Raw genomic sequence first — 22,810 nt, 5'->3', positions numbered from 1 at the left:
GTTCACCTTGGGGTGTTTTGGATGTACTGGGGTCACATCACTTTGGAAAACTGGAGGTAGGCTTTCAGGGACTTTTGGAAAAAATAAGGGTTTTTGCTTTTTCTGCTTTTGTAAACATTGTTAACATTTTCCTTAGCTTCCAGGACTAATTCTTTCAAAGTTCACAGCTTTCTCAGTTCAGTTCAGTCACTCAGTTGTGTCCAACTCTTTGCGACCCCATGAACCGCAGCATGCCAGGCCTCCCTGTCCATTACCAACTCCCGGAGTCCACTCAAACCCAAGTCGATTACGTCGGTGATGCCATCGAACCATCTCATCCTCCATCATCCCCTTCTCCTTCTGCCCTCAATTTTTCCCAACATCAGGTCTTTTCAAAGGAATCAGCTCTTCACATCAGGTGGCCAAAGTATTGGAGTTTCAGCTTCAACACCAGTCGTAACAATGAACACCCAGGACTAATCTCTTTTAGGATGGACTGGTTGGATCTCCTTGCAGTCCAAGGGACTCTCAACAGTCTTCTCCAACACCACAGTTCAAAAGCATCAATTCTTTAGCACTCAGCTTTCTTCACAGTCCAACTCTCACATCCATACATGACCACTGGAAAAACCATAGCCTTGACCAGACGGACCTTTGTTGGCAATGTCTCTGCTTTGTAATATGCTCTCTAGGTTGGTCATAACCTTCCTTCCAAGGAGTAAGTGTCTTTTAATTTCATGGCTGCAATCACCATCTGCAGTGATTTTGGAGCCCCCCAAAATAAAGTCAGCCACTATTTCCACTGTTTCCCCATCTATTTGCCCTGAAGTGATGAGACCGGATGCCATGGTCTTAGTTTTCTGAATGTTGAGCTTTAAGCCAACCTTTTCACTCTCCTCTTTCACTTTCATCAAGAGGCTTTTTAGTTCTTCTTCACTTTATGCCATAAGGGTGGTGTCATCTGCATATCTGAGTTTATTGATATTTCTCCCAGCAATCTTGATTCCAGCTTGTGCTTCCTCCAGCCCAGCATTTCTCATGATGTACTCAGCATAGACGAAAATAAGCAGGACAACACTATACAGCCTTGACTTACTCCCTTTCTCTAACCATTTGAGTTTGCACATTTCCCCAGAAAAATCTTTAAAACCTACTTTTTCCTGGTTCATCACTGACTATGTCTTTTTAAACATGTGTCTGTCATTGGATGGAATGTTTTTCTCAATACATTCCAGTATCTGCACAGTGTCTTTTTTGGACCAGTCATCTCAGCTTTTGGGCAAAACCATTTCTAGGTCTTTGGGACACTTATATGGTCCCAGCAGTTCAGACTGCTCAGTAGAATTTCCAGTATCCACACTCTCAAGATTCAACAGATGAATTATTTCTGAAATCTGGCAGTGTTTCTGTGTTTCTGTGGAGAAAGGAAAGGAAAGTTACTCTCCTATGTGACACATGAAAGAAGCACAGCCCACTTGGGATATGATAATTTTATCATTTCATTTACCCTTAAACATGTAAGTGAAAACTGGTCCAATCTCTGTGTTGAGATTCATGTTGAGCATTATGAAGTTTCTTGTCACAATTAAGGTTGCATGCAACATCCTCCAAGCTAGACTTCAATGAAAAACTTCCAGATTTACAAACTGGATTTAGAAAAGGCAGAGGAACCAGAGGTCAAATTCCCAGCATTTGTTGGATGAAAGAAAAATGAAGAGAATTCCAGAAAAATATCTACTTCTGTCTCATTGACTATTATAAAGCCTTTGATGTAAGGATCACAAAAAACTATAGAAAATTCCTAAACTGATGGGAACACCAGACCACCTTACCTGTCTCCTGAGAAATCTGTATGCAGCTCAAGAAGCAACAGTTAGAACCAGACATGGAAAAATGGACTGGTTCCAAATTGGGAAAGGAATACGTCAAGGCTGTACATTGTCACCCTGCTTATTTAACATGTATGCAGAGTATCTTATGGGAAATGCTGGGCAGGATGAAGCACAAGCTAGATTCAAGATTGCCAGGAAAAACATCAATAATCCCAGATGTGCAGATGACACCACCTGTATGGCAAGAAAGTGAAGAAGAACAAAAGAACCTCTTGATGAAGGTGAAAGATGAGAGTGAAAAAGTTGCTTAGAACTCAGCATTCAAAAAACTAAGATCATGGCATCCAGTCCTATTACTTCATTGCAAATAGATGAGGAAACAATGGAAACAGCAGCAGACTTTATTTTGGGGGGCTCCAAAATCACTGCAGATGGTAACTGCAGCCATGAAATTAAAAGACACTTGCTCCTTGGAAGGATAGCTATGACCAACCTAGAGAGCATATTAATAAGCAGAGAAACTACTTTGTTGACAAAGGTCCATATATTCAAAGCAATGGTTTTTCCTGTGATCATGTATGGATGTGAGAGTTCGACCATAAAGAAAGCTGAGTGCCAAAGAATTAATTCTTTCATACTATGGTGCTGGAGAAGACTCTTGAGAGTCCCTTTGACAGCAAGGAGGTCAAACCAGTCATTCCTAAAGGAAATCAGTCCTGAATATTCATTGGAAGGACTGATGCTGAAGTTGAAACTCCAATGCTTTGGCCACCTGACATGAAAATTCATTAGAAAAGACATTAAAGCTGGGTAAGATTGAAGGCAGGAGGAGAAGAGGGTGACAGAGGATGAAATGGTTGGATGGCATCACCAACTCAACAGACATGAGTTAGAGCAAGCTCCATAAGATGGTGATGGACAGGGACTGAAGAACAGCAACAAAGGCCTCATCCCAACTTGCCTACAAATCAGTCTCACCACAGCGTGTTTTTCTTAGAAATGAGCAAAAGCCTGGGGAATCACTCAAGGGACAAAGAATAAGAGAAAAGAAAGTGAAGTTAAAAAATTAAAATACCTGACAAGCAAAGGGCTTTAAAAGAGAAATGAGATACCACAGCACATGGTATCAAAATCCCAAAGAGGGACATCACCAAATACTGAGAGGATGGAGAATCAGGGACTTGGATTCATTGCTGACAGCAATGCAAAGCAGTACAAGTCTCCTGAAAGACAATAAGGCAGTTTGTTACAAAACTAAGTACCCCCCTACCATGTAAGTCAGTAATCATCCTCCTTTGTATTTTCCCAAATCAGTTGAAATTTTATATCTATTTTTTTAAAACCCCTGCATCGGGATGTTTATAGCAACTTTGCTCATAATCACAAAACTTGAAAGCAACCAAGGTGTCCAACCAAGGTTGGTGAATGAATAAGGAAACTCTGGCACATCCAGACTGTGGAATATTATTGAGTGCTAGAAAGAAATGAGCGATCAAGCTAGCAAGAGACATAGAATATCCTTTAATACATATCTCTAAGTGAACAAAGCTAAGCTGGAAAGGATACATACTTCATGAGTCCAACTATAAGACATTCCAGAAAAAGAAATATATGAAGAAAATGAAATAATCCTTGCTTCCCAGGGGTTTAGGGTGATGGGACTGATTAATAGGTTATCACAAAAGATTTTGGGGCAGTGTAATAATTCTGTATACTATAAAGGTGAGCACATGTCACTATATATCAGTGAAAACTAACAGAATATACAACCAAGAGTGAACACTAATGTGAAACCATAGTCTTTGGGTGATAAGGAAGTGTCAGTGGAGGCTCCTCAATCGTAATAAACACACCACTCTGATACATGTTGTGATAACAGGCGAAAATGTGTGCTCATTCTGGGGAGGCAGGATGTATATGGGAACTCTGCTTTCTGCTCAGTTTTACTGTGAATGTCATCTTCTCTAAAACAGTGATGACACTCCATATGATTCCAGAGCATAGCTCCCTTCGAAGAAGAGTCCAAATGGCCATGGACTGAATGTGCAATCAAGATAATAACTTGATATAATTAATCTAAGAAACACATTAAAGAAGTACATTCGGAGGATGAAGAGAATAAAAGTATAAACATGTGTATGTAAAGGTCAGAAAGAGTTTAGGTGCTCATTATTTCATTTCTGGTAAGTTCAATAGACATTATATTAAGGCATATTAAAAACAATTGTACACAATTAGACGAGGACTCTATTTTGATACGGATATAAAGATGACAGAAACATGTGTCTCATTGGAAGCTTATAGAAATGAACAAACAGGAAAACCAACCTCATGAAGGAGGTGCAGGTACATCAGTTGCTGGTAGAGGAAGCCCTTCTCTGCACGTGTCTCCTGCACTCACACAAGAAGAGTCTTCTTACCACTTCTGATAGAGCAACCTGAGAAACGATGGCATATCACACACAGTGTATCTACACTAAACAAAGTTATTTATGTCCAGTGTTCTATTTTATTCTATTAAAAAACACTTCCATCCATCACTAGTAAAAATAATTCATTAACACTACATTAATCTTTGTTTAACTAATAATCTTTCAGTTCTGAGAACACAGACAATTGAATTTTCTCTTCTCTTGGACACTAACAGCCTTGAATTTAAGTAACCTTAATGTAAGGGGTTTGAGTAAACTCCAGGCATTGGTGATGGACAGGGAGGCCCGGCGTGCTGCAATTCATGGGGTCGCAAACAGTCGGACACGACTGAGTGACTTAACTGAACGGAACTGAATGTAAGGGGATTCCACTTCTTCGACTAACAGATCAATATACTCCCAGTCTTATCAGATTGGCCATACTATCAAAAGTGTTTTCCCATTTGGAAACATGTAAATTCCAAGTCAAAAAACAAACCCATCTGTGACTTACCTAGAAGTCCAGTGGCTGAGACTCCATGCTCTGAATGGACAGGCTCAGCATTTGGTCCTTCATCAGGGAATTAGAGTCCACATTCCACAGCTAAGTGTTCACCTGCCAATACTAAGTTTCTGTGACTAAGAGTTTGCCTGTCCCATCTAAAGAGTCCTCAAGCCACAAGGAAGATCCAGTGTAGCCAAATAAATTAAATGAATCAACCAATTGCCACCTAATACTGTTGCTGCTCTTCAGTTGCTAAGTCTTGTCTGACCCTTTTGAACCCCTTGGACTACAACCCACCAGGCTCCTCTGTCCATGGAATCTTCCAGGCCAGAATACTGAGATAGGTTGGTATTTCCTTCTCCAGGGGATCTTTCCAACTCAGGTACAGAATCTGTGTCTCCTGCACTGGCAGGCAGGTTCTTTACCCCTGAATCACCAGGGATGACTGACTGCCATCTAAAATATTGTGCTTCAAAATAAATGACAGAAGTTTAAAAAAAATTTCACTTCTATGTCAGAGTGAGGGCAGAATTTCCTCTGCTTTCAAGTATCTGGTGTGTCACTAATGTTATGTTTTGACAACCATCATCAGCTTTTGGATTACTATTGGACAGTTTTGGAGAAGGAAATGGCAACCCACTCCAGTATTCTTGCCTGGAGAAAGCTCCATGGACAGAGTCTGGTGGGCTACAGTCCATGGGATCACAAAGAGTTGGACACAACTGAACGACTAACACACTTGTATTGGACAGTTTAAAGACAGAAGCTCCAGACTTTCCTGAAAAAAAAAAAAAAAATTACTCTTAACTTTCAAGAACTCAGTTTCTCAATCAAGTTTTAGGTATCATGCCAAATGGAAAACTATCTGTCTAGGATGTCCCAATCAGAAATTCACATTTTACTTTTACAACATGGAATCATAAGTTAGCAGAATCATTTATGCTCATTTACAATTGTCAATTTTTTATAATTCTATAGTTTCAGAATAAACTGAAAGTAATTACAAATATTTTCTATGATCCAGGAGCTTTTTTCATTTGTTTGAGAAATTCTTAAGCCTGTTACTGTTGAATTAAAATATTCTTTTTAATTGTTGTGGGGAAAAAAATGTAAATCTATCTACTCGGAACTCTTTACTCACCAGAAATTTTAGATTTGGTCTCAACCATGTGGGCAGAAAAATCGACCCCATCATGTCAGGAGTTATCTGCACCCCAGGTGGGTCAGCAGTTGTAACTTTCAGAGTTTTCCATGGTCCAGCCAACTCAGAACACCTCTGAACAGAAGAAGCATTGCATCTGAGATGCTTGACTATCAGGATCCTTGATGGTCTTCCCTGATTAGATTGCTGCAGTTCCCTTGAGTAAATCCAGTCAACACTAACTGGATTAAAACTCTTTCCAATCTCTCTCTATATATTCCCCACCAGGGAAGTCCAAACTCAACATGGTCAAAAGTAAACCTAGCTTGAAATGATTACTTATTAGACCAAAGAATGTTTGCCAAAATCAGACTTCATAACTTTTTTGAAATTAGCTTTCTCAACTTTTTTCCCAGCATCAGGGTCTTTTCCAGTGAGTCGACTCTTCACATCAGGTGGCCAAAGTATTGGAGCTTCAGTTTCAGCATCAGTCCTTCCAATGAATATTCAGAGTTGATTTCCTTTAGGATTGACTTGCTTGATCTCCTTGTGTCCAAGGGACTCTCAAGAGTCTTTTCCAGGACCACAGTTCAAAAGCATCAATTCTTCCACTGGGTACTCAGCTTTTTTTTTTTTTTTAATTTATTTATTTTAATTGAAGGATAATTGCTTTACAGTATTTTGTTGGTTTCTACCAAACATCAACCTGAATCAGCTATAGGTTTACCCATGTCCCTACCCACTTGAACATCCCTCCCACCTTCCTCCCCATCTTGCCCTTCTAGGGTGTGGGTGGGATGTATGGAAAGAATAGCATGGAAATATACATGACCATATGTAAAAGATATAGCCAATGGGAATTTGTTGTATGACTCAGGGAATTCAAACCAGGGCTCAATAGCAAGCTCAATCTTCTTTATGGTCCAACTCTCACATCCACATACATGACTACTGAAAAAAGCATAGCTTTGACTATTTGGAGGGTGGTCAGCAAGGCAATGTCTCTGCTTTTCAACACACTATCTAGATTTGTCACACCTTTTCTTCCAAGAAACAAGCGTGGTTTTTTGTTTGTTTGCTTGCTTGCTTGCTTGTCTATTTGTTTTTAAATTTCGTGACTGCAGTCACCTGTCAAGGTGATTTTGGAGCCCAAGAAAATAAAATCAGTCACTGCTTCCACTTTCTCCTCTGTTATTTGCCATGAAGTGATGGGACTGGATGCCATAAGCTTAGTGTTTTTAATGCTGAATTTCAAGCCAGCCTTTTCACTCTGCTTTTTCACTGTCATCAAAAGACAAATTCCTTTTCACTTTCTGCAGTTAGAGTGGTATCATCCACATATCTGAGGATGAGATATATCGATATTTCTCCTGGCAATCTTGATTCTGGCTTGTGATTCATCCAGCCTGACATTTTGCATGACATAATCTGCATATAAGTTAAATAACCATAGGTGACAATACACATCTTTGTCATACTCCTTTCCCAATTTGGAACTAGTCTATTTTTCCATGTCCAGTTCCAACTGTTCCTTCTTGACCCACATCCAGGTTTCTCAGGAGACAGGTAAGGTAGTCTGGTACTCCAATCTCCTAACAATTTTTCACAATTCATTGTGATCCACACATTCAAAGCTTTAGTGTAGTCAATGAAGCAGAAGTAGATGTTTTTCTGTAATGCCTTTGATTCCTCCATGATCAAAGGATTGTTGATCATGGAGGAATCAAAGAACTGTTGGCAATTGGATCTCTGGTTCCTCTGCCTCTGTGAAATCCAGCTGCACATCTGGAGGTTCTCGGTGCTATAGTTCTTCATAGAATGGGTCAATTTCAGGATTTTTTTTTTTTTTTTTTGCCTCAGTGGTTGGGACATAGACTTGGATTTATGTCATGCTGAATGGTTTGCCTTGGAAATGAATGAGATCATTCTGTCCTTTTTGATATTGCATCCATGGACTGCATTTCAGGCTATTTTATGGATAATGAGGGCTACTCCATTTCTTCTAAGGGATTCTTGCCCAAAGTAATAGATATAATTGTCATCTGGAATTAGAACTATAATATAGTTCATTAAATGGAGATATTAAATTCATGTTCGGGAGTTTATTATTGTCCAAACAACAACTTCATGGATTACAACTGTAAACTCAAGATATGACTTTTTAGCAGAGATTGCAGTGTAGCAATTGAATTAAGTAGATTTCAAAGATTTGACTTCAATCATTAGCAAATGAAAATGCTTTCAACTCTGCAAAAATCTAATCATGTTCACCTATACCTTTTCATAGGACTGATAACCACATCACTTGGAGGAAATGGGTGTGGTCTTCAGAGAACATATAAAGCTTTCCCTGAAGATGCAATTGCATTCTTCTCCAGAATCCAGAGCAGTCCCGATTGGAGTTTGTTGCACTGAAGAGAATTTTAAAAGTTACTGCCAGAAGGAGGTGAGCACCTGATGCTGACCTGAATTTGATAGCTACTTACTGAACAGGAATAGAACATTTCATCAAGTGTACCCAAAGGTGAGTTTTTATCAAGGTACAGTGAAATTCTGCTATGCTCACTTAAAAATGAAACTTTAATGGCAATTGCTGACAGAAATGTAATTTTTTTCTATCAGTAATATCTATACGTGAACTCTGAATCAAGTGTTTATTCCCTGTGGGATTTGTAGACAAGTAGCTTCTTTTACCCATGCTATGTCAAACAGCTTCGTTAGAACATGTGGGTAAAAATAGAAAATTAGTAAATGCTGTTGAGAAAATTGAAATAGTTAATCCATGTAAAAGGAGTTAATCTAATATCTAGAAATAATTATAAAAAATAAACAAAACATACATTGGCTTCTCCTGTTGTTGAGTCGCTAAGTCGTGCCCGACCGCTTGGGACACCATGGACTAGCCCAGCAGGCTCCGCTGTCCATGGGGTTTCCCAGGCAAGAATACTGCAGTGGATTGCCACCTCCTTCTCCAGTGGATCTTTGTGACCGAGGGATTGAACCTCCATCTCCTGCGTAGGCAAGCTGATTTTTTATCACAGAGCCACTTGAGAAGCCCATTAGGTTCTCCTATTATTTTAATAGTACCATGATCATTGACGTCATTAGTATAAAAGTGATTTTCTTCAAGAATTCTTGGCCAGTTTCTAACCCATTCTACACCTGGTCCCTTTATACTTTCTCCCTGTTCATCAGCTATCTCCTCAATTGATGCACATTTCAGTCAAAGGTCTTAGGCTCTATACTGTTGAAAACTGTGGTCATCTATCAGGATTCCATAAATCTCTTATTAACAATTTTTACAAGAAATAGATCTGTACACTATGGCTTCACTGTCAAGCTTTTTTGGAAAGGTATCTTAAAGTTGATGTTATACTCATTCAATTCACAGAAGTTTTTCTGTCTGTCTCTTTTCATGACCAGAACCGAATTCTCAGCCTTGGAAGGATGTAGCCTCTTCTATTCAATTTCTCATAGACAGGGAAGAAAACAGGAATCATATTTAAAGCAAATACTTAGTCACAATGTATGATAGCTGGAAGTGTATATTCATGCTCACTTTCTCTTATCCAAATACTTTCCATTTACCTACTTACCTGGATAGATAGTGTCCAAGAAAACAAGTAGTTTTAGGTTTTAAAATTGACATCCAAATTTTAAATGACTTAAGAAAGCAATTTTAATATATTGATATCTGTAATGTTAACTATTTAATCATCCTTATTTCATGACCTTATGTTACTAGATGTTCTTAAGTCTTAAAAGAGTATTCTAGAGACCCAAGTACTTATAAAACACATAGTACTCCTAAAATCTTCAGCATAATGTATATATTTCATATCCTTCACACAGATGAACATGAGCTAAATGGGTGAATTAATCAGAAAACCTCCTTGAAATGGTGGCATTTGCTATCATTTTAGAACCCTCACTTTGCAGTGTGTAAGTGAAAAGTGTTCAGGAAAGATTTAATTAGCCAGTAAGGACTCCAAAGACGTGAAATGGACAGAGAGCGAAGTCTCAGAAAACAAAGAACCTGATGCTGCTTCCATTAACCAAATGTCTGGAATTTCTAGTGTAGAGAGGAAATCCTTGTGTATATTCAGACTTATTTCTTTGCTTTTAGTAAACAACTGATTCTTTTTACTGATCAATGTTATAGTGGGAACATTCACCAGTTCAAAATACGACATGGTCTGGACACCTGAATTCACTCCAGGTAAAACTGTTTTCCTGAACTAGCAATGACATAATTTCTTTTTTTTTAATTTTTGCTTTGAAAGGAGTAGTTTTGTTACTTAAGTCATAAGGAAACACTGACCTATTTACATATTTAGCACATCAAAATCAAAACCAGCATTGATTACATTAAGTTTACATTATTCATAAACTTTTGTATTTGTCTTTAGAAAAGCACATATGTCACTTCAAAGGCAGAAGGAATAGAGAACATTAGCACAGAGACAGAGTGCTAGTGTGGGTTCCAAGCCGGGAGAGACGGAGAGAGAGAGACTGGGGTTACATGTGTGCTGACCAATTAACTCTGGAGTCATCCTAACATTTGCACTCATGTTAACTTCAAACAATAAAAGCTGCTAGTGACTCTTATCTAATTTCATCCTTTTTATTATAGCACGAACCCAACCAGTCTGTGTCTGTAGTCACCATTTCTAGGTTTCTACTGTGATTATGCTTGGCCGCTCAGTCATGTCCAACTCTACTGTAGCCCACCAGGCTCCCAGGTCTGTGGGATTTCCCAGACAAGAGTGCTGGAGGGATTGCCATCTCCTTCTCCAGGGGATCTTCCCGACCCTTGGCTGGAACCCGTGTCTCCTATGTCCCCTGCACTCCTGGCCGATTCTGTACCCACTGAGCCATCAGGAAGTCCAGGTGGTGATAGTGGTAAAGAACACACCTGCAAATGCAGGATGCGTAAGAGACATGGGTTCAATCCCTGGGTAGGAAAGATCTCCTCTAGAAAGACAGGAAACCCACTCTGGTTTTCTTGCTTGGACAATTCCATGGATAGAGAACCCCAGATGGCTACAACCCATAGGTTCTCAAAGAGTTGAACATGACTGAAGCAACTTAGCATACAGGTTTGTATTGAGGGTAAGCAAATATGGAAATGAGATAGAGTTCAAAACAGGACTGTGCCAAAGGCTTTATTTTCCCTGATCAGGGCAAAAGAATAGCCTTTTCGCTTACCTTCTCTTATTTGCCTCTAATTTTCAGAAACATGGATTCAGACACACTGCAGGTCTTCCAGCAGGAACTCACCTGCTCCATCTGCATGAACTGCTTCCTGGACCCCGTCACCATAGACTGTGGCCACAGCTTCTGCCGTCCCTGTCTGAGCCTTTGCTGGGAAGAAGGCCAGACTCCAAGGAGCTGCCCTGAGTGCAGGGGAATAGCAGAGAGGCCCCATTTCAAAACCAATATTGCCCTCAAGAGGCTGGCTTCCCTTGCCAGGCAGGCCAGAGCTGACCACGACCACCGCTCTGAGGAGCAGATCTGTGAGACACACCAGGAAGCCAGAGGCCTCTTCTGTGAGGCTGACCAGACCCTGCTCTGCGGGCCCTGCTCTGAGCGCCCCGAGCACGCAGCTCACAGCCACCGTCCCACACACAGGGCTGCTGAGGAGTCCCGGGTAGGTGATGCCCTGGGGCAGTTTGGGGTCTAGAGGCTCCCAAGTCAGAGAGGAAGGCGGGGGGCTGTGATGGTGATGGGATGGAGACAGTGGAGGTGGGATTCCTGAATGTGGACCCTCACATATAATGTGTCCTGTCAGTGTTGCTGCCCAGTTGTCCACACGTGAGGAAATGCAGCATCCCGGGGCGGGTGGCACCAGGGCCCCAGGCTTCTGATGGGAGCGTGAGGCTTTCTTAGTCAGGCTATATTAAAGTGTGAGATCCAATTTCTTAGGAAATAGATTCTATTATTGCAAAATTCCCCCAGTTCTCTAGTATTTACTTCTGTGACTTTGATATCCAATATTAGAATCAAATTAGAGTAATGTGGAAAGCTCTGATCACAGCATTCTATGCAAGATTTCTGTGTAACCAACAACTGCCTTTCTTCATCCAGAACAGGATGAAATTTGTGGTGTCACTTTCTAGGTCACTAAATCTCATGGGTATTTTGCAGGAGAAACTTGTAAAGAGAATGAGATCTTTATGGAAACTGAGAGAAGAAATGCAAATCAGTCTGAATCAGGAAGCTAACAAAACTCAGTCCTTTGAGGTAAGAATAAAAATGTTCCTATTTTTTTGTATAGACATTGATATAATTCTAGATTTTAGGTCCATTTAAGTTCCCATTAAAGGATATTTGTCTCTTCCCTGGAAAAGTAATAGTTTAAAATGACTTACCGGTAATCACAGTTAAAACAAGCTAATGCAAGTTGCTTTTCAATAGTGTGTTGAAATGCAGAGATATTTCTCTGCAGACAAAGATCTGTATAGTCTAAGGCTACGGTCCCCCCAGTGGTCATGTATGGTTGTGAGAGCTGAATCATAAAGAAGGCTGAGCACCAAATAATTGATGCCTTTGATCTGTGATGATGGAGGAGACTCCTGAGAGTCCTGAGGACAACAACGAGATCAAACCAGTCAATCTTAAGGGAAATCAGTCCTGAATACTTGTTGGAAGGACTGATGTTGAAGCTGAAACTCCACTACTTTGGTCATATGATGTGAACAGACAATTCATTGGAAGAGTCCCTCATGGTGGGAAAGATTGAGGGCAGAAGGAGAAGAGGGTGTCAGAGGATGAGGTGGCTGGACGTCATCACCGATAAATAATCATGAACTTGGGCAAACTCCGGGAGATGGTGAGGGATAGTGGGGCCTGGCGTGCTGCTGTCCATGGGGTCACAAAGACTCAGACACAACTGGGTGACTGAACAACAAGAACAGCAATGCAAGTTAGCTCAAAGAATGCTAGGAAATAGGAAAACCAAGGCAGGAAAAGTAATCTTAGGCCAAATTTTTAAGATTTGAGTAAGCTTTCTAAGACATGCAAAATAAGATGACATTGCACCAAGAGTGACTCTGAAGGAGAAGATAAAAATATAGTATTGAGGGGAGGAGCCAAGATGGCGGAGGAGTAGGACGGAGAGACCACTTTCTCTCCTAGAAATTCATCAAAAAAATAACTGAACGCAGAGCAAACTTCACAAAACAACTTCTGATCGCTAGCTGAGGTCATCAGGCGCCCAGAAAAGCAGCCCATTGTCTTCGAAAGGAGGTAGGACAAAATATAAAAGATAAAAAGCGAAACAAAAGAGCTAAGGACGGAGATCCGTCCCGGGAAGGGACTTAATAGAGGACGTTCCCAGACACCGGGAAACCCTCGCTCTGGCGGGCCTGGGGGAAGTGTTGGAATCTCAAGAGTTTGAATCTGACTGGGAGGGATACAATAAATAAAACCCACAGATTAAGAGCCTAAAAGCAACTCCCAGCAGAAAAGTACCCCAGACGCCCGCATCCGCCACCAGCAAGTGGGGACGGAACGGAGAGGAGCGGGCGGCATTACTTGGGGCTGGATCCGGGCCTGAGCACCCTGAGGACAATCAGAGGGAGCTTTTGTGAGTTGCCAACTTGAACTGTGGGACAGCAAAAGAGACAGAAAATTAACCGGCCCGAACACACTGCCGGCCGTTCGCAGAACAAAGGGACCGAGATTCTGGGCGGCCGAAGCCCCCCGGGAGGGTCGTGGCGAGACGGAGGGCGCGGGCGCCTGACCGGCGCGGGCGGGAACTGCGGCTGGGGACACGGAGGGCAGAGGGCGCGCGCTCCCGACTGGCGCCGGCGGGGACTGAGACTGGGACCGCGCGGGGCAGAGGACGCGCCGCACCCGGGGAGAGAGCGCCCGTCAAGCGCCTGGCTGCCTGGGCCGCTCGGGCGGCGTGGGGACGGAGCGCGGGCCCGGCTTTGTGTGCCGCGCTTTTGTGAATCGCCCGAGGGCTGGAGCCGCGCGCAGCGTGGCGCGCGCTTCAGACGGAGCAGCCCGGAGCCTGAGCAGCGCAGATCGAGAAAAGAGCGCAAGCCTCTCCCGGGAGCGCCGGTCCCTCCCCGCACAGCCCCTCGCCGCAGCGCGACGGAACTAGCTACCTGAATAAGAATCCACCTCCGCCCCGTGTGTCAGGGCGGAAATTAGGCGCGGAAGAGAGACCGGCAACAGAACCCAAATAAACAAAGGGACCGGTGTAACAGATTAAAATCCCTGAAGAAACCACGGACTGACTACACCGGAAGGGCCTGTAGATATCGAGAAGTGTAAGCTGGAACGAGGAGCTATCTGAAGCTGAGCCGAACCCACACTGACCGCAACAGCTCCAGGGAAACTCCTAGATATATTTTTTCTTTTTCTTTTTTTTTTTTTTTTTCTTTTTTTCTTTTTTTCTTTTTTTTTTTTTTTAAGTAAGGAAAAAAAAATTTTTTTTTCTTTCTTTTTTCTTGGTTCTCTTTTATTTTCCTTTAAAAATTCCTTATTACTCCCCCATTACTCCTTAACTTTCATTTTCATAGATTTTTACGATTTTTTTTAATTACGCAAAACAATTTTTTTTCTCATTCTTTTTTCTTTTTTTTTTTTTTTCTTCTTCTTTTTTTCTTTTCTTTTTTCTTCTCTTCTATTTTCTTTTTCTTTTTCTCTTATTTCTTTTAAAGCCCTCTAGCACTCCTTTTACTACGCCTTAATTTTCATTTTCAATCCACTATAACCTTACAGAAGAAGGAGAAAGGGAAGAAAAAAAAAAAAAAAAGAAGAGAAGCCCTATTTTTATACCAAACTTCATATATATTTCTAAAATTTCTTTTGTGTGTTTTGGTTTTTGTTTTTAATATAGTATTTTTAAGAGTCTAACCTCTACTCTAGATTTTTAATTTTTGTTTTTCAGTATATGATATAAATTGTGAACATTTAAGAATCCAATATTCAGCTCCCATTTTTATTCACGAGTGTGTTGATTATTCTCTCCCAATCTGGACTCTGTTTTCTACCTCAGAACACCTCTATTTCCTCCTTCCCCCTTCTCTTCCCAATCCAATTCTGTGAATCTTTGTGGGTGTCTGGGCTACGGAGAACACTCTGGGATCAGAAAACTTCGTAGATCTGTCTCTCTCCTCTTGAGTCCCCCTCTTTCTCCTCCTGCCCATCTCTATCTCCCTCCTCCCTCTCCTCTTCTCCATGTAACTCGGTGAACCTCTCTGGGTATCCCTAACGGGGGAGAAACTTTCCACCATTAACATAGAAGTTTTATTATCAGTGCTGTATAGTTGGAGAAGTCCTGAGACTATAGGAAGAATAAAACTGAAATCCAGAAGCAGGAGACTTAAGCCCAAAACCTGAGAACACCAGAAAACTCCTGACTACATGAATCTTTAAGTAATAAGTGACCCTACAAAAGCCTCCATACCTGCAACGAAACCAACCACCACCCAAGAGCCAATAAGTACTAGAGCACGACATACCACGCAAATTCTCCAGCAACGCAGGAACATTGCCCTGAACGTCAACATACAGACTGCCCAAGGTCACACCTAACACATAGACCCATCTCAAAACTCATTACTGGGCACTCCATTGCTATCCAAAGAGAAGAAATCAAGATCCGCACACCAGAACACTGACGCAAGCTTCGCTAATCAGGAAACCTTGACAAGCCAATCGTCTAACCCCACCCACTGGGTAAAACCTCCACAATAAAAAGGAACCACAGACCTCCAGAATACAGAAAGCCCACTCCAGACACAGCAATCTAAACAAGATGAAAAGGCAGAGAAATACCCAACAGGTAAAGGAACATGAAAAGGGCCCACCAAGTCAAACAAAAGAGGAGGAGATAGGGAATCTACCTGAAAAAGAATTTAGAATAATGATAATAAAAATGATCCAAAATCTTGAAAGCAAAATGGAGGTACAGATAAATAGCCTGGAGACAAAGATTGAAAAGATGCAAGAAATGTTTAATAAAGATCTAGAAGAAATAAAAAAGAGTCAATTGAAAATGAATAATGCAATGAATGAGATCAAAAACACTCTGGAGGGAACCAAGAGTAGAATAACGGAGACAGAAGATAGAATAAGTGAGGTAGAAGATAAAATGGTGGAAATAAATGAAGCAGAGAGGAAAAAAGAAAAAAGGATCAAAAGAAATGAGGACAACCTCAGGGACCTCTGGGACAATGTGAAACGCCCCAACATTCGAATCATAGGAGTTCCAGAAGAAGAAGACAAAAAGAAAGGCCATGAGAAAATACTCGAGGAGATAATAGCTGAAAACTTCCCTAAAATGGGGAAGGAAATAGCCACCCAAGTCCAAGAAACCCAGAGAGTCCCAAACAGGATAAACCCAAGGCGAAACACCCCAAGACACATATTAATCAAATTAACAAAGATCAAACACAAAGAACAAATACTAAAAGCAGCAAGGGAGAAACAACAAATAACACACAAAGGGATTCCTATAAGGATAACAGCTGATCTATCAATAGAAACCCTCCAGGCCAGAAGGGAATGGCAGGACATACTGAAAGTAATGAAAGAGAATAACCTACAACCTAGATTACTGTACCCAGCAAGGATCTCATTCAGATATGAAGGAGAATTCAAAAGCTTTACAGACAAGCAAAAGCTGAGAGAATTCAGCACCACCAAACCAGCTCTTCAACAAATGCTAAAGGATCTTCTCTAGACAGGAAATGCAGAAAGGTTGTATAAACGTGAACCCAAAACAACAAAGTAAATGACAACGGGACCACACCTATCAATAATTACCTTAAATGTAAATGGGTTGAATGCCCCAACCAAAAGACAAAGATTGGCTGAATGGATACAAAAACAAGACCCCTATATATGCTGTCTACAAGAGACCCACCTCAAAACAAGGGACACATACAGACTCAAAGTGAAGGGCTGGAAAAAAATATTTCACGCAAACGGAGACCAAAAGAAAGCAGGAGTCGCAATACTCATATCAGATAAAATAGACTTTCAAATAAAGGATGTGAAAAGAGACAAAGAAGGTCACTACATAATGATCAAAGGATCAATCCAAGAAGAAGATATAACAATTATAAATATATATGCACCCAACATAGGAGCACCGCAATATGTACGGCAAACACTAACGAGTATGAAAGAGGAAATTAATAGTAACACAATAATAGTGGGAGACTTTAATACCCCACTCACAACCATGGATAGATCAACTAAACAGAAAATTAACAAGGAAACACAAACCTTAAATGATACAATGGACCAGCTAGACCTAATTGATATCTATAGGACATTTCACCCCAAAACAATCAACTTCACCTTTTTCTCAAGTGCACACGGAACCTTCTCCAGAATAGATCACATCCTGGGCCATAAATCTGGTCTTGGAAAATTCAAAAAAATTGAAATCACTCCAGTCATCTTTTCTGACCACAGTGCAGTAAGATTAGATCTCAATTACAGGAAAAAAATTGTTAAAAATTCCAACATATGGAGGCTAAATAACACGCTTCTGAATAACCAACAAATCATAGAAGAAATCAAAAAAGAAATCAAAGTATGTATAGAAATAAATGAAAATGAAAACACAACAACTCAAAACCTATGGGACACTGTAAAAGCAGTGCTAAGGGGAAGGTTCATAGCATTACAGGCACACATCAAGAAACAAGAAAAAAGCCAAATAAATAACCTAACTCTACACCTAAAACAATTAGAGAAGGAAGAAATGAAGAACCCCAGGGTTAGCAGAAGGAAAGAAATCTTAAAAATTAGGGCAGAAATAAATGCAAAAGAAACTAAAGAGACCATAGCAAAAATCAACAAAGCTAAAAGCTGGTTTTTTGAAAAAATAAACAAAATTGACAAACCATTAGCAAGACTCATTAAGAAACAAAGAGAGAAGAACCAAATTAACAAAATAAGAAATGAAAAGGGTGAGATCACAACAGACAACACTGAAATACAAAGGATCATAAGAGACTACTACCAGCAGCTCTATGCCAATAAAATGGACAACTTGGATGAAATGGACAAATTCTTAGAAAAGTATAACTTTCCAAAACTGAACCAGGAAGAAATAGAAGATCTTAACAGAGCCATCACAAGCAAGGAAATCGAAACTGTAGTCAGAAATCTTCCAGCAAACAAAAGCCCAGGACCAGATGGCTTCACAGCTGAATTCTACCAAAAATTTAGAGAAGAGCTAACACCTATCTTACTCAAACTCTTCCAGAAAATTGCAGAAGAAGGTAAACTTCCAAACTCATTCTATGAGGCCACCATCACCCTAATTCCAAAACCAGACAAAGATGCCACAAAAAAAGAAAACTACAGGCCAATATCACTGATGAACATAGATGCAAAAATCCTTAACAAAATTCTAGCAAACAGAATCCAACAACATATTAAAAAAATCATACACCATGACCAAGTGGGCTTTATCCCAGGAATGCAAGGATTCTTTAATATCCGCAAATCGATCAACGTAATACACCACATTAACAAATTGAAAGATAAAAAACATATGATTATCTCAATAGATGCAGAGAAAGCCTTTGACAAAATTCAACACTCATTTATGATTAAAACTCTCCAGAAAGCAGGAATAGAAGGAACATACCTCAACATAATAAAAGCTATATATGACAAACCCACAGCAAGCATCACCCTCAATGGTGAAAAATTGAAAGCATTTCCTCTGAAATCAGGAACAAGACAAGGATGCCCACTCTCACCACTACTATTCAACATAGTGTTGGAAGTTTTGGCCACAGCAATCAGAGCAGAAAAAGACATAAAAGGAATCCAGATAGGAAAAGAAGAAGTGAAACTCTCGCTGTTTGCAGATGACATGATCCTCTACATAGAAAACCCTAAAGACTCTACCAGAAAATTACTAGAGCTAATTAATGAATATAGTAAAGTTGCAGGATATAAAATTAACACACAGAAATCCCTTGCATTCCTATACACTAACAATGAAAAAACAGAAAGAGAAATTAAGGAAACAATACCATTCACCATTGCAACAAAAAGAATAAAATACTTAGGAGTATATCTACCTAAAGAAACAAAAGACCTATACATAGAAAACTATAAAACACTGATGAAAGAAATCAAAGAGGACACAAACAGTTGGAGAAACATACCGTGTTCATGGATTGGAAGAATCAATATTGTCAAAATGGCTATTCTACCCAAAGCAATCTATAGATTCAATGCAATCCCTATCAAGCTACCAACGGTATTTTTCACAGAATTAGAACAAATAATTTCACAATTTGTATGGAAATACAAAAAACCTCGAATAGCCAAAGTAATCTTGAGAAAGAAGAATGGAACTGGAGGAATCAACCTGCCTGACTTCAGACTCTACTACAAAGCCACAGTCATCAAGACAGTATGGTACTGGCACAAAGACAGAAATATAGATCAATGGAACAGAATAGAAAGCCCAGAGATAAATCCACGAACCTATGGACAGCTTATCTTTGACAAAGGAGGCAAGGATATACAATGGAAAAAAGACAATCTCTTTAACAAGTGGTGCTGGGAAAACTGGTTAACCACTTGTAAAAGAATGAAACTAGAACACTTCCTAACACCATACACAAAAATAAACTCAAAATGGATTAAAGATCTAAATGTAAGACCAGAAACTATAAAACTCCTAGAGGAGAACATAGGCAAAACACTCTCCGACATAAATCACAGCAAGATCTTCTATGACCCACCTCCCAGAATATTGGAAATAAAAGCAAAAATAAACAAATGGGACTTAATGAAAATTAAAAGCTTTTGCACAACAAAGGAAACTATAAGTAAGGTGAAAAGACAGCCCTCAGATTGGGAGAAAATAATAACAAATGAGGAAACAGACAAAGGATTAATCTCAAAAATATACAAGCAACTCCTGAAGCTCAATTCCAGAAAAATAAACGACCCAATCAAAAAATGGGCCAAAGAACTAAACAGACATTTCTCCAAAGAAGACATACAGATGGCTAACAAACACATGAAAAGATGCTCAACATCACTCATCATCAGAGAAATGCAAATCAAAACCACAATGAGGTACCATTACACGCCAGTCAGGATGGCTGCTATCCAAAAGTCTACAAGCAATAAATGCTGGAGAGGGTGTGGAGAAAAGGGAACCCTCTTACACTGTTGGTGGGAATGCAAACTAGTACAGCCACTATGGAAAACAGTGTGGAGATTTCTTAAAAAACTGGAAATAGAACTGCCATATGACCCAGCAATACCACTTCTGGGCATTCACACTGAGGAATCCAGATCTGAAAGAGACACGTGCACCCCAATGTTCATCGCAGCACTGTTTATAATAGCCAGGACATGGAAGCAACCTAGATGCCCATCAGCAGATGAATGGATAAGGAAGCTGTGGTACATATACACCATGGAATATTACTCAGCCGTTAAAAAGAATTCATTTGAATCAGTTCTAATGAGATGGATGAAACTGGAGCCCATTATACAGAGTGAAGTAAGTCAGAAAGATAAAGAACATTACAGTATACTAACACATATATACGGAATTTAGATAGATGGTGGCGATAACCCTATATGCAAAACAGAAAAAGAGACACAGAAATACAGAACAGACTTTTGAACTCTGGGGGAGAACGTGAGGGTGGGATGTTTTGAAAGAACAGCATGTATATTATCTATGGTGAAACGGACCACCAGCCCAGGTGGGATACATGAGTCAGGTGCTCGGGCCTGGTGCACTGGGAGGACCCTGAGGAGTCGGGTGGGGAGGGAGGTGGGAGGGGGGATCGGGATGGGGAATACATGTAACTATATGGCTGATTCATGTCAATGTATGACAAAACCCACTGAAATGTTGTAAAGTGATTGGCCTCCAACTAATAAAATAATATTAAAAAAAAAAAAAAAAAATATAGTATTACCTAGAGGAAAAATAGAGCATATTTTATGAACTATGCTAGATGGGGTTTATCTCATAAAAGAATATTTAGAAAAATCAGGGTTAGGAGCAAGAGAGAAACAAGATTCAGGTAAGAGAGGGAATAATTGATGGAGTAAGAACCCTGGAAAATCCACCTAGGAAAGGAACCTGGGACCTTTAGATGGTTTGATTTAAACAGGGAAAGAGACTAGGAATTCAGAGGAAGGGCCAGCAAGTATTCAAGACCATTAGATGTGTGAGGCAGAAAGTTTGTCAAGAACGTTCTCAATGATATCAGGGAAATAATATTTGAAGCTTTCTTTTGAATGTGAGAGTAAGTAATGCTTTGAATCCACTGTCTCTGCAGAATTATGTCGCCTTAAGGAAGGTCATGATTACAGTTCTATATCAGAGGATACCTCTGTTGCTTCATGAGGACGAGAAACTGCATCTGGAGGCCCTGGAGCGAGAAGGCAAGGAGATTTGTCAGCAACTCAAGGAGAGTGTGTTGAGAATGACTCAACAGGGAGAAAGTCTGAAAGAAGTGTACAGAGAGCTGACTGCGATGTGCCACAAGCCGGACACGGAGCTGCTCCAGGTGAGAAAGGAGGGTCCGTCCTCAGAGAGAGAAACACTCTTCTAGAGGAGCTGCTGTGACACTAAAATGTTGCCTCATATACGGTTACTCTCGGCTAAGGGATGGTGCTCCTTGACTCCCATTGTATTTCTCAAATCGCTTTCTCATCATATCCTGGTAATCTTTGAAATATTTTTGCCCTTTTCCTACCTCACATAGGACCAGATTTTCCAGTGTGGTCAGGAGTACTATCCAGACAGATGATCCAAAATCAGCAAAATTCTGTGACCAGGGGACAGTTAACTTTCTTGGAGTAAATCTCAATATATGTTCTGCTGAACCCTTATCACTCTCTGTTATCTCACACTTCCTGGAGACACTGAGGTTTTGCCAGTTTTGTATGCAAGATTGTTAGAAATGGTCGTCAGTTCCAATGCATTTGATAAATCCTTTTTATGGTTCTCTGCTTTGCTTTAATTGTTATCATAGATGGTGAGATCTCTCCTTGGGAGTAGCATGGACTGTGAGTGACACTGGAAGCATACACGTGGCTGCATCATTTCACACACTCTTCCTGGCCTCCTTCCTTCCTTAATTCGCCCTGAGGAAGCCCATCATGTTTTAGTTTAAGCTCTGTTATTAATACACCTTCTGATTGTTCTTTAGAAGAGAATGAGAAAGTAATAGCTTTTCAACAAATAGAAGTAAGAAAGAAGATACAAAAGGACAGAAATCTCATGACTAACATGGTCTTTTTTCCTTGCAGTCCTTGGGAAGGGTCCCTTCTTGCAGGACTGAGTCAGCGCAGCTGCTCCTGCCCCAGCCTGTGGTTCCTGAACTCAGCGTGTGGCCCATCCCTGGACTCATAGACTGGCTCAGACAATTCCAAGGTAACAGGCAGCCCTCTGATAGGGGAGTTGTATGCTTGTCTCTGTTCACGTTCTTTCTGTGACCTTCCTCATTGCTCAACCTATGGACTCTTTTTTGGGAACCTTTATAACCAAATTTACCCTTAGAGTGGACTTCCTGTAGCTCAAACAGTAAAGAATCTGCCTGCGAGGCAGGAGACCAGGGTTCGATCCCTGGGTTTGGAAGTTCCTCTGGAGAAGGGAATGGCAACCCACTTCAGTATTCTTGCTTGGAGAATTCCCTGGACAGAGAAGCCTGGCAGGTGTGACCGAACAGCTAACACATACAGCCTTATAGTAGAATAATAATACACAATGTTGGATTGGCCAAATAGCTCTTTTTTTTTTCCCCATATGATCTTAAAAGGAAGAAATCTTGGCAAACTCTCTATATACACTTGCTTTTTTCCTAGATACCAGTTTTTCTCACATATATATCTGGTATCTAGGGGAAAAAGCAAGTTAAAAATGAGAAGATAATTGATGTCCAATAGCAGGCTGGCATGCTTTTGACTATTT

General features: G+C 40.5%; 1 protein-coding gene across 1 annotated transcript; it reads left to right on the top strand.

Moving 5' to 3' along the window:
* Window positions 1-11,107: 11,107 nt before the first annotated feature.
* Window positions 11,108-21,449, top strand: LOC136168735 (tripartite motif-containing protein 64-like). Its single transcript, XM_065936429.1, has 3 exons — window positions 11,108-11,518; window positions 12,016-12,111; window positions 21,174-21,449. Exons 1-3 carry the CDS (start codon window positions 11,108-11,110, stop codon window positions 21,447-21,449), a joined length of 783 nt encoding a protein of 260 aa, XP_065792501.1.
* The last annotated feature ends 1,361 nt before the right edge of the window (window positions 21,450-22,810 follow it).

This window comes from Muntiacus reevesi, chromosome 5 (genome assembly GCF_963930625.1).
Source record: "Muntiacus reevesi chromosome 5, mMunRee1.1, whole genome shotgun sequence".
In the NCBI taxonomy this organism is placed as follows: domain Eukaryota; kingdom Metazoa; phylum Chordata; class Mammalia; order Artiodactyla; family Cervidae; genus Muntiacus; species Muntiacus reevesi.
The sequence above is the reverse complement of the archived record's forward strand: the minus strand, read 5'-3'. Positions and strand labels throughout refer to the sequence as shown.